This window comes from Oryzias latipes, chromosome 20 (assembly GCF_002234675.1).
Source record: "Oryzias latipes chromosome 20, ASM223467v1".
Lineage (NCBI taxonomy): Eukaryota > Metazoa > Chordata > Actinopteri > Beloniformes > Adrianichthyidae > Oryzias > Oryzias latipes.
Window position 1 is genome coordinate 22,812,596 of NC_019878.2, and position 12,898 is coordinate 22,825,493.

At 40.7% G+C, this 12,898-nt stretch overlaps 1 protein-coding gene across 2 annotated transcripts in view; it reads left to right on the forward strand.

Moving 5' to 3' along the window:
- LOC101169395 (RALY RNA binding protein like) overlaps nucleotides 1–12,898 on the forward strand; it is a 105,228-nt gene that overhangs the window by 40,005 nt on the left and 52,325 nt on the right. For both annotated transcript variants that reach the window (XM_023950099.1, XM_023950100.1), the window contains one exon: nucleotides 4,498–4,771. In XM_023950099.1, the coding sequence (XP_023805867.1) occupies nucleotides 4,516–4,771 (256 nt within the window). In that variant the 5' untranslated portion in view covers nucleotides 4,498–4,515. The remainder of the gene's footprint in view (nucleotides 1–4,497; nucleotides 4,772–12,898) is intronic.

A 12,898-nucleotide genomic window follows, 5' to 3' on the forward strand; every position in this document is an offset into this window, starting at 1 on the left:
ACTCAGTGTGACGTAAGGACACCATACCACATCATTACTCGTAAGTGCGTACAATGTAGCCTTACAAATACTTCACAACACATTTCCCACATGCACGACAATGGTACGTTCCATTTTCATGAAGTCCCTTACGGTGCCCACAAGGGAACTGGAAGACACACCTGCGTTTCCCTTCAGATGCTCCTTTCTGCGACCCTCAATGGGCAATTGGACAACCCAAAAACACCCGTACAGGTGCATGTGACTTATGCTTGAACCATGTGACATCTATTTACTCTTCTCAGCTGCCACTTCTGCACATCCTGTAACCACTGTCCCCAGCAGGTCCAGGCATAAAGTGAGACAAACACCTGGTCAAACCATCGAAAAGCCACTACTACTGTTGGTGACAATTCCCCAAAATGCATTGTCTTGTCATGGAAAGACAGTCATGTCTACTTTCAAAATAGACTGCAGTGTGCTCTCCTTAGTGCTACTTATAAAAATGACAAGTACATGATACACTCCTCTCACAGTAATAAGAGAAAAAAAACAAAATGAAGTTCAATGCCAGCGCAACTCTGGAAATGAGTGTGCGTAGGTCACTGGGGACATTTAGACCTGTGAGTTTAGTATGTGTCACATGACACTCAGTTAAACCAACTGTCCTTGTTTATATGTGACGAGTGAATGAATGGATGAGAAGCAGACTGATCTCAGGCTCTGGAGTAATGAATTCCTGAGAAGTCATCTTTGGTTAAAATTGAGAGGCGACTTCTCTGGTTTCCTGGATGACTGGCCGGCTTCATTCTCCCTCTAGTGGGTTTTAAATAAAGCCTCTTTCCTGTAGAATCCAGTTATCTTTGGGTTTTTGAATTACATGTCCTCACAGGATTTTTTTCCTGCATAATCTCATCCCAAATAAAAAAAAAGAGAAAACTGAAATGTTGCAGGGAAAAAAAACTACGAATGTAAGAGTTAAAACACTCAATGTATGAAGTTTTTACAGCAAAAATGTTAGCTGAAGATCAACAGGAATACTAATAAGAACAAATTCAAGATGTGTGTACTTGGGTGTGTGTGTGCACACAATGGTCAAACAAATGTTACCTTGGTAACTAATCCTATTTACTGAAAATTGAATCTATTATTTAGGTCCTCCCTCTCAAAACTGAATAATTCTTATCCTGGCGTGCCATGGACAGAGAGATTGAATACTTAGTGTTTTCCCAACAATATTTCAGAGTAATTAATGCTCTAAATGAAATCCATTTGAGAACATTAACAGGATTAAATATGCGGATATCCATAGTGATAAAACACACAGATGTTTGTTTGCAATGAAGGGGGGGAATCAAAACAGGAAAATGCTAAATTGCTTTATTTCTTTTGATCTACCGCTCTAATTTATGAGAATTATGGTCAAACACTTTTACATACAAGGACAAACAAGCCAAGATATTTAGAAATGTGTAAACTGAGACACACCTATGCTTTAAAAAATATAAAGCAAACAAAGTGTGATTTGAGACTGAAACGTTTTCCAAGTGACTAAAAAGAGAGGAAAACCCTCAGAGAGTGCTGCTCCTTCTTAAGCTGCCCTCAGCTATTCAGTGGCAGCATTTCAACCATGCAAAATGTTACGTGGATGAACAGTTGACTGGCCAGTGACCCTGTGTGTCACATCCCATTTGCTGTACAAACGAAATTCCAACCACAACAGTCTACAAAAAGTGCCCATATATTCATTTAAATTCATTTTTTTTATGTAGGTATGATGTGCCATGTTACATTCTTGATGAAGCTGAAGTTTCATGACTGTTTTCTGACCGTTTCTTTCAGCTTGTAACTTTTGGTCACTTTAACTGTTGCTAAAAAGCTCAGTGAAAATCTTCTGCTGTTAACCTAAATTTGTGCCTTTTTCATGCAGAACACATTATAAAAGAATAATGATAACATTTTACTTTTTCCCCTAACAAAGTAATAAAAGGCAGTTGTCTCCAAACCACGGGTCGTGCATCGGAGTGTGTCAGTTGGTACCGGGCCACAGAGGGGAAAAAACCTGACATACTGTTTTTCAGTTACGCTTCTAATCTGTTTCTGAAGGAAGTTTTATTTTGAAAAGCTACTTGACTGCACCACAGGTATTTAATAGACAAAATCCAGGAGTCTTTACTCTAAATTTATTGTGACAGTTGTTGCTGAATGATATTCAGCAACCGGCTGTCTAATGTTACAAGGACGCTGCTAATAAAGTTGTTAAAACGATGGATTTACATTTATGATTATGTTTAGGTAATACCAGTTTTAGTGACCGCCTTTTTCAGTTTGAAGTTGGTAATTTAATGCTTTTTGTTTATTCATGTAAAATTACATTTCTGGGTTACACTTTTTTAGCCTTTACAGACTAAAACACTTTAAGTTTAGTAGTTTTTTTTGTCCTGTTGTTTCACAGAGCTGTCTGTCTTCCTGTAAGCTTGACGCCGTCTTAAATCTGCTTTTATTTAGTCGAATTTTTATTTTATTTTGGTTTTTCTGTTTGGTCTGTGTTTCCCTTTATAAGTGGTGAGTTTATGTATTTATTTTTATGGACTCCAGCTGAAGGCTTTCATGACCTTGCACCAATATTTAAGAATATTATAAATTGTCATTTTTACACCATGCATATTTAATATAAATGGAAAAGAATTTGCTGTATTTGTCATTTCATATTTTATCTTCTACTTTTGCATATTTTACAAAGAGTAATATAAAAGTAACATATGACTAAATACATTTTTGAGAGTGTAACACTAATGTAATGGACTACTTTTGAACAACAAGTAACCTGTAACGTATAACCTTACTGGCTACCAGACGTATCAAACTGTCAGAAGTCAAAGCATCCCCCCACGTCCCCCTCTAGTCACCTGCGGGAGCAGTCTCCAGAGTACTTCATCTCCCAGCAACCCCAGCGCTCCAACGTCCTGGATGCCGCACACCTCATTCATACTGAAGCTCATTCATACTAAAGCTCATTCATACTAAAGCTCTGCACTGAGTGAAGCTCAGCATGAAGTACCATTCTGCCTTCATTACTGAGTGTTATATCTGGACCGGTAAAGGTACCATAACCGTTCGGCCTGGAACTTCCTTCGGGGTCCTTCGGGGTCCTGGGACCAATGCTGACGTCACATCATGTGATTGGCTGTACGTTGGTCCGATGACGTGTCAGATAGTGATTGGTCTTAACAAATCACGATACTACCATAGAAGAAGAAATTATGAAGTCTGTTGTAAACAAATGTGCCTTTATGTTATGATTACTATTAAATGCCTGTTCGTTTATAGTTTTTTTAATCCGTGCGCCCAGTGCTTTATTATTGGCAGAACGGACCCGGAAGGACAGCATTTAGCCGTGCTGACAACATTTTCAGCCACGGCTGAATTTATACTGGAATAACAAGCGGATTGTGGCAAAATCTCTTTATGAAAATTACAAAAAATACTGTCAGACACAATTTATGAGGGAAAATAACTTTAGGTTACAAAAGGGAACGTGAAATGAACATTTGTAGAGCCCGAGCAGATCTCCACGCTACGTAGTTTGTCCAAGTGGGGTTACCGTAGTGTGACGTTACCTTCAGTCGAAAGGACCCCAAACGGAAGTTCCAGGCCGAACGGTTATGGTACCTACACCGGATCTTCTGTCTTCTGACCCTGACTGTTCACCTGCCGCCTGCCCCGACTCTTGCCTGGATCCTGACTACCCCGTCTCTCCTCTGATGATCTTGTGCCTGTTTTCAAACCCCGCCCTCCTGATGACGATTTAACTTTGTGGACTTTTAGTTGAGCTAATAAAGCTGCTGCATTTGGATCCAGCCGTCTGCCTGTTCCTGTGACACAAACACAGCAGAGGGGCTATGATTACAATCATTACACATCTGAATGCTGCTTCATTGTATTAAAGGAACAATCCCATAAATCAACCATAATCCAATTTAGTCCTAATATTCAATCTGTCACAAAATGAAGGGTATTGTTTCATAAACAACTGTCTACTCTGATTTATGTTGCAGAAGAAAATGTGTTTTTAGATTCAAGTTGTCTCAAAAGGAGCATCAAAATAAAATCACATCACAAAAACTTTACATTCAAGTGAACTGGATAAGTTTGCAGTGTTTTTTTAAATGTATTTAAAACTTTTTTTATTTTTTATTTAAGGGACGAAATCTCTGCGGTGAATCTCTTAAAGGAAATGTGTTTAAGATTAAAGTGAATTCAGCTGTAAGTCAATTTAAAAATGAGACCCTGATATTCAGTTGTGAGGAACATAATCTCTATTTATCCATGAGCCCCGATGGATCACTGATGGGGAGTCAACTGCTCCTCTGTACCAAACAGAAACATGCAGAGAGAAGATGAGAAACGTTTTCTCACTTTACCAGCTGATCATGAGCTTAATCACTTGATATTTATTCACTCAGAATATTTGGTGCATCCAACCTCTAAAGTTTCCGCCTCTTTTTTGCTTCCCAGGAGGGCATCTGGAGGAGAATGACTGGTAAGACCCAGACCAGCAACGTGACCAATAAGAATGACCCTCGTTCCATCAATTCCAGAGTCTTTATCGGAAACCTCAACACAGCTATCGTAAAGAAGACAGACATAGAGGTCATTTTCGCCAAATATGGCAAAATAGTGGGCTGCTCCGTGCATAAGGGTTACGCCTTTGTTCAGTACATAAACGAAAGGAACGCACGTGCAGCTGTGGCGGGGGAAAACACCAGAATCATCGCCGGACAGCCTCTTGGTGAGTCTTCTTTTTTTACTTATCAAGCTCATAAAAGACACTTTTATCGTAAGTTTACTTGATGATCGTTAGATAATTTCAGCTGGGATCCACTCCTGGCTGTTAATGCTCAAGCATCTGGATTGTTGTCAAGCCGTTTTGGAGAAAAGCCTGCAGAATCTGCTAAATCGTCCACTTGCAGATGGAGGCTTGATTTTAACATTTTAAACTGGCTAAAAGCATGCGGCAAAGCATTTAGCACAAAGTATGATATGCTAAGTGGCATGGGACGTTGCTGCATTAAGCCGTGCAGGCATCTACTTCCTGCACTCTGCAGAGGGCTCTGCAGTGGATGCTGAGTGACTGTGAAATTGTTTATTTTCACATTTATTTTGCCTCATGGATAAGAGGCGAAGCATTTCATACTGGCATAAGAAAGACAAACCTCGAGATGATTTTGAAAAAGGGGTTGAAAAATCCAGTCCACTCTGATTTTCTCTTTTGAGGCCAACAGAAGTGTCATTCAAGTTTGAATTTGGGATTATTTTAGGCTTAGCGTGCCCTCCTGAGGGCTGATGAAAATTACAGAGGTTCAGCACATTGTGTTCTTGTATATTTGATTATTTGTTTGAATGTTTCTTAAGGAGAAGAAAGTGTGGAGACAATGAGAGTTATGACTAAAAAAACATTAAAGTGATCAATGTACGTACATCCCAGCACACAGGAGATATCTGTATCCTGATCGCGTCGCTCCTTACATAAATGCATGGACACGCTGACTTGGGAGTAGAAGGTGGTTAAAAATAACTTTTCTCACGACGGTGTGGGTTCAGACGGGCCTGAAGAAGTGCAGCCCACCACCATCCTGGCATCAAACATGGGGTCAGAGACTCGGCGAGATGTAGGAGATGCTCAGTGGATATCACCATTTTCATCACTCATCTAAGCAAGGAGAGGGACCCGGGGACAGAATCTCTCCCAAGTGAGCAGATTTAAAGCCACAAACCATATTTTGGAAGACAATGAGGTGGAGATGCATCACACTCTGCTCTGCGCTTCAAGGAGAGAGCAGGGCAAATCCCTTCAAGGCAAAACTATATTTCAGTGATCTAAGACGGCAGCGTTTGATGTAAAATGAGTTACGTTTGTGGATTGATTTTTTTTTAGAGAAACAAAGTAGAAGTAAAAGAGAGAGCGGACTGCAAATTAGCCACGAGTTGATGTCAGGCAGTTCAAGGTCAAGCCTGCAGAGCAAAGTTAGGGTTGGTGATGATAATGACATCACAATAAATGAATCTATACGCTGAGCTCTAAAGGAGGAGTGGAGCAAATGAGTGTGTCTGCTGCTCTAACCATAACCGATGACATCATCACGAATCATGTGACCGTTCAGTCTTATTGCTTTAAACATCAGATAGCTTCATAAAACGTGTTAAAATTGAGTTCATCATCTACAGTAACAGCAATCCTTTTGCTAATTAAAATATTTTAAAATCCACAAATTTGGTACATATAGTATTTAAAAAATAATGTCTAAATTGCATTACCAGTGTTTACCCTGTAATATGCACACAAATAAACAGAAAATATGATATAATGCCAGACTTTATAAAGCAATACCATATTTTTCCATACTTTTAGTAACAATGTATATGTTATGTTCCATATATCGAAATAATACTGCAATTATTGCTGTGTTCATACAATATATGGTAATATACAATGCAATACATTCTGATTTATGCTGAAATGTCCTACAATATATTAACTAATATATACTATATACACTGACCAAAAATATAAACGCAACACTTTTGTTATTGCTCCCATTTTTTATGGTATGAACTCAAAGATGTGAAACATTTTCCACATACACAAAATAACCAGTTCTCTGAAATTTTGTTCACAAATCTGTCTAAATCTGTGATAGTGAGCACTTCTCCTTTGCCAAGACAATCCATCCCATCTCACAGGTGTGCCATATCAAGATGCTGATTAGACAGCATGATTATTGCACAGGTGTGCCTTAGACTGGCCACAAGAAAAGGCCACTCTGAAATCTTCCGTTTTGTTTTATTGAGGGGATCAGGGGACTCAGACAACAGACAGTCAGTATCTGGTGTGACCACCATTCATGAAGTGCGACACATCTCCTTCGCATAGAGTTGATCAGGTTGTCTGTTGTGGCCTGTGGAATGTTGGTCCACTCTTCTTCAATGGCTGTGCGAAGTTACTGGATATTGGCAGGAACTGGAACACGCTGTCGTATACGCCGATCCAGAGCATCCCAAACATGCTCAATGGGTGACATGTCCGCTGAGTATGCTGGCCATGCAAGAACTGGGATGTTTTCAGCTTCCAAGAATTGTGTACAGATCCATGCAACATGGGGCCGTGCATTATCATGCTGCAATATGAGGTGATGTTGTTGAATGTACAATGGGCCCCAGGATCTCGTCATCAGCATCTTGATATGGCACACCTGTGAGGTGGGATGGATTGTCTTGGCAAAGGAGAAGTGCTCGTTATCACAGATTTAGACAGATTTGTGAACAATATTTCAGAGAACTGGTTATTTTGTGTATGTGGAAAATGTTTCACATCTTTGAGTTCATACCATCAAAAATGGGAGCAATAACAAAAGTGTTGCGTTTATATTTTTGGTCAGTGTATTGTAATACATCTCACAAAATCATTCATACCAAGTCATATATTGAAAGATGCATTATAAATACATTTACATACATCATATAATATAAAATATAATATACCCTGACTCATGTGATGTTATAAATATATAGCTAACGCTGTGACTCAAAGACATGTTTTCCTTTTTTTTTTGATGATTCAAATAATCATTTAGTATTACAGTCAATGACATTTAGGTAGATAAATTATTACAAAGCCATTTGTGGTCCATGTGTCTCTTTATAATGAGAAATCTGATTTGGAGATCCTGTTGAAGACGCATAAAGAAAGGTGTTTTTTTTTTTTTAAATGGTTCAAAAACTCAACAGACTGAGTACACGCAGAAAATGTTTAACAAACAAAACTGCTATACGAGGTAATGACGACAACAACATTTTATTCCCTTTATTCCCTGCCCCCCATGCCCCCTCCTCTGTAGGGTGGCTGGGCGCTCCCTTAGAGATAGAGTGAGAAGCTCGGTCACCCGGGGAGAGAACAGAGTAGAACCGCTTCTCCTCCACATCCAGAGGAGCCAGTTGAGGTGGCTCGGGCATCTAGTCCGGATGCCTCCTAGACGCCTATCTGGAGAGGTGTTCCGGGCATGTCCCACTGGGTGGAGGCCCCGGAGAAGACCCAGGACACGTTGGAGAGACTCTGATAGTGGTGGCTGGAAGGCGCACAGCAGCCACATGAAACCACAGCTAAAACCTCCGACTTTGGTTTTGTCCAGACCTGTAAGCCAAAAATTGAACTTTTCGGCTGTTTTGGCGACTTTTGTCTTTTCATTTCCACTGGGCTCCCAACACACATGTCAGAGTGTGAGTGAAGTCCAACTGTAAATGTTTTGCTCTCCACCTCTAAGGCCCTTAAATTACCCAGGCACCACTTGCACCTACCCTACCCTACCCCCACAATCACCCAACCCTCCAAGTAGAAAAGAACCCAATCTAGTGCTTGAATTCCATGGAAGAGATGCATATATGTCTGTCACTTTTTTTCATTAGTAGGACCTCAGCTAAAAGAACTACTGATTTGATAATAATAGCAACAATAATAATTCATATTTTTGATCCTTTCAATTGTAATGACCTTCTACACTTGTTACCCCTTCAAAGTCTTCTGCCCCGCTCCCCTCCCGCAGCCCTATTTAAAATGTTCTAGCGGTTGACTGATTCTTTTTTACATTTTATAGAAAAGTGAGGCTCCTGTTTGTCATGTTTTCCTGTGTGTTTTGGGGAGGATAGGTCCCTGTCCTTTTTCATTTTTCTCAAATTTATGGAGGAGGTTGTTTGAACTCTGCCCTGATGTGCGGCTCAGGGTGCTTCGGCATGTCTGCCTGCTGGAGCGGAGGAGAGTGATTGGCAGGTGGTGATTGAAGCCGTGATGGAAAAGGACAAAGAAACACTGACACCAGATACACACACACACACACACACACACACACACACATATCTATATATATATATATATATATATATATATATATATATATATATATAGATAGATATATATATATATAAACATATAGTTTTGCAAACCGGAGGAAGAGCAGCACACAGCAAACTAACAGCATCTCTGGAGGGTTATGTGGTTACAGGTACACACAGCTTATTCTGAGTAGCCTGACCCTCCCTGAGGAGATCCACATTCCCTTCACCTGGAAGTTTCATGGTGAAGGTCCATCCCATTACAATATTAATGACCACAGTGAAGGATAATGTGTGATGGATCACCAATCATCCTGCTTCCAAATGGCATTGGCAAGAGTTGGGCACATAAATAATAAAGTGATTTAGATGCAAAATCCATCCTAAGCGGATTACAAAAGCAGTGGCACTGCAATCAATCGTCATTTTGGTCCAGCATGATGCATAGCAAGCAGCATCGGACACGGAGAGTAAACCATACGGGGGGGAAGGAGGAAAATGAAGAGGGACAGGTAAAAAAGAGGAGCTTCATTTCAAACATGGCCACCAAACTGCTCTGGTGGTGATTCATAATCACCAATCACAGTTTTGTCTGTGCTGGCCCCGGATCGGGCTGCCCGGCTTCTCAGAGGCTCTTTTGGAAAATCAGCTGGATGACGACGCAGGAAAAGCAGGTTTCTGTGTTTGTGTTGACATTCAAAGTTTGGGGGTCATCCTGCGACTTTCACAGATGTTCACTGGACCGAGTCTGGTCCCAAATCCCAAACTACTAAATATGGCTATTTATCTTTCTCTTGTCTCCGCCTTTCATCGCAAATCCTTCATCCTGTTTTTGTCCTGAAATCTTGATGAAAAGACACAAAGTTCAAAGAAGTTTTCACTTTAAATACCAAAAAACTGTCAAATGCAGTTTTTCCTGGTCCTGGTCCTGGTACCCCTCATCTACATTTGCTACAGTTTTTTCTAATGCACCTGATCCAAAGAACCACCCATGTTTATCAGGTGTGTGCAGAGGTGATGAAGACATTCAGGTGTGTCAGAGTAAAGCATGGCGAGCTGGGATGCTTAAGGATTTAGGTGAGCTAGTTCAAATTCCATCTTTTCGGAAAACTTTAATCTACTCACATGAGTATCAATCTCTTTCATCAAAAGTTTTAAGTGTTTTCTTTAAAAACGACATGTTTTCTTTTGCTTTATTGTAAATAGATTTGCCTTTGATTCAGACCTAACAGCGCGTTTTTAACATCAGGTGCGTCCCGCGGTCTAGTTTTGGTGTGTTTTGAGCGTCGCGGGACAATGTATCCACACTTCAAATATCTTTTGGCAAAAAATCTGTTTAGCCTCAACCAATCAGGATCTCATATTTAGTTGTGGCGTGTCAAAGATGTCCTCAGCTGGTGGAGTTTAAACCAACATGGAGGAGAATCTGATTCTTCTCCTTCTGAACTTTACATTTATTGTATTAGTATGAAGAAAATAATGAAAAAGCCTTTTTTCTTTATTCCTATTTTTGTTATTTCCCTCCTTGGACTAAAGTGGGACAGGAGTTCATCAAACTGGGTCACAGAGACAGAAGTACAGCTGAAAGACGCAGCTCCTGCAGTAGATGGTAAAGCTCATCGTACCGGGAGAGTCTCTGAATGATCTCAAGAGCCCAGACATGGTGACGTGGTTAATGATGTTTTTTGAAGAGCTCTTTAAAACAAACCTGATTTCTCAGTGTCTTCCATGATGTAGCGATGTGGCTAAAGACTTTGGACAGTAGCTCCTCCCACACGGGGTGGGAGTATTAAGTCTCTGAAGACGTTTTTGTGTCAAGCAACGAATTTGACAAATGTGAACGCATCATTGGGCTCTGTGTTGCTTCAGTTCAGGCTGTTTTCTCTGGTTTTAATCACATGGCCTGTATCTGTTATTTTTGTTAATATTTATCCTTATTAGCCTTCCGATTTTCTTGTCACATTGATTTTCGATAGTCTTGTCTGCATTGTGATCGAGTTTAGTCTTTTGTCGTTCAGCCACGCCTCTCATGTTCAACCGTTTCACCACAATCATCATTTCAGTCTCATCCCTAAACTTGAGCTCTGCAGACTTTTCTGCAGCGGCTGCACCGTTTGTGCAAACTTTCAATTTCAGGTCCGGGCTTACAGGTATGAAAAAATGAGAAAGTGCTGCAGCTGGATGAGCCAATACCTCCTGATCCACAGGACGGAGCTTTGCCAAACCTGACCCCATAAGGTCCTCTGTGTGTCTTTCATGTCCCTGCCTGTGAGGCTGTAAGTATGTCTAGTGTGTCTGAGCGCGTCTGTATGTGGGCTTTGAGGAGATGAGAATTCAGGCCCGTGCTCCATTCGATTACAGGTTTCAGTATGAACCACAAAAACCCCACAAATTACAGTATCAGTATGCACGCTCCTGCTCTCCGCTTCCTGCCCAAGTCCGTCCAGCCTTCCGTATGTCTGCGTGTCCTTGTGGGTGATTAGGATGCACCCTGTCCGTCCGTCTCCTCTTTCATTAATCATGCTCCCGGAGCCGGGGCTGGACATCCAAAGCACAGCGATCCTGACCCGGCGCTCCACCAAACCATCGATAAGAGCAGGTACTAAGCAGCACACATGCTCGCAGTCATGTCTAGCAGAGAATTAATCTGAGCTGCAGTGTCTTCAGGAGGAGCAAGAACAAGGGTCTTTTGTGGTGACAACACTGAAGAAATGTTAAGTTTGTCATTGTGAACCTAATAGGCTTTAATAAAGCCACCCAGGATTGGAGGAAATCACATTTCCCTGCAGGATCTCTCTCCCTCTCTCTCTGTCTGTCTGTGGCTGCTCTCTTTTTTTTTCTCTCTTTCATACAAACTGACAAACGCTTCAAAGGAGCTGGAGCCACAGTGTGGACAAAGTGAGATGGATTACTGTGTGGATTTTGGCAGAGGGAACCACAGCTAATTCTCTGATTAGAAACCTGGGTTCAGAAGGCAGAGAGCACTGAGCCGGTCTCTGCGGGCCTCAGCCAACCAAAGGACAGTGTGTGTACGTGGACATGTTCGGTCCGTAGGTGTCTCCTGAAATTGATTATGTCTATAACATACCTAAAATGTACCTCTAATTTACCCTGCCACTCTCAATAATTAAAGTTAAATTTATCTTTGCCTGACCGGACCATTTTTTTTTTTGCTGCGTTAGATTGAAATCACAGTCGTGGAGGAGGATTTAAGTGACTGAGTGGACTTCACTAGAACCAATTATGTTGGAACGTCGTGTTCCCAGAACATAGATTGTGCCAAAACCTTTCCAAAAAACACCCGAATGCAGCACAAAATAGCAAGAATATTTGATTTTGGTTAAATCTTTCACATTTATTGAAGTTGAATGTTGTTTCTGCTCTTGTTTCAAATTTTAAATGAACTGTATTTATTTGACTTTTTCCAGTTTTGCCTGACTTTGTCTCACATTCTGTCACAGTCTGCGTTTTTTTTCATAAGTGGTTCTGTCTCAAAACAATGGTAATGTATTTAAAAAAAAAAAAACGTTTCATGATTAGTCACAATAAGACCATATTTATTAAAAGTTGTGTGCTGATTTTTCATGGAATATGCAAACATTTTATTCAGAGGAAGGATGATTTAGAGAGACATGGATGGAAATCGCCCCAGTGGGTGGATTTAGGACTAGAGTCTTCTTGGGGACCTTTGTGTAAAATGAGATCTTCAGGAGAACTGATGATGACGTGAGACTGAAGGATAGTCTGGATGTGATGGAGCAGAGATTGATTGGAGCTGAAAACAGAAGCGTGGTAATCAGTCCTCTTGTTTGTAATAACATTGGGCCTCAGAAAAGGCGCTCAGAGCTTTTTCTGACAGTTTCATGACTCTTTCCATCAACAGAGGGACTTTGCTGAATGAAACTCTGCGGTGGGTGTTTGTGAACCTGGAGAACTTGTGTCTGAGCGCTCTGTTGTAATCTGGCGAGTAGATTAACAAAAACAAACACTGGTCTTAAAGACCCACTCCTATCTTTTTTTGTTCTATTTTTAA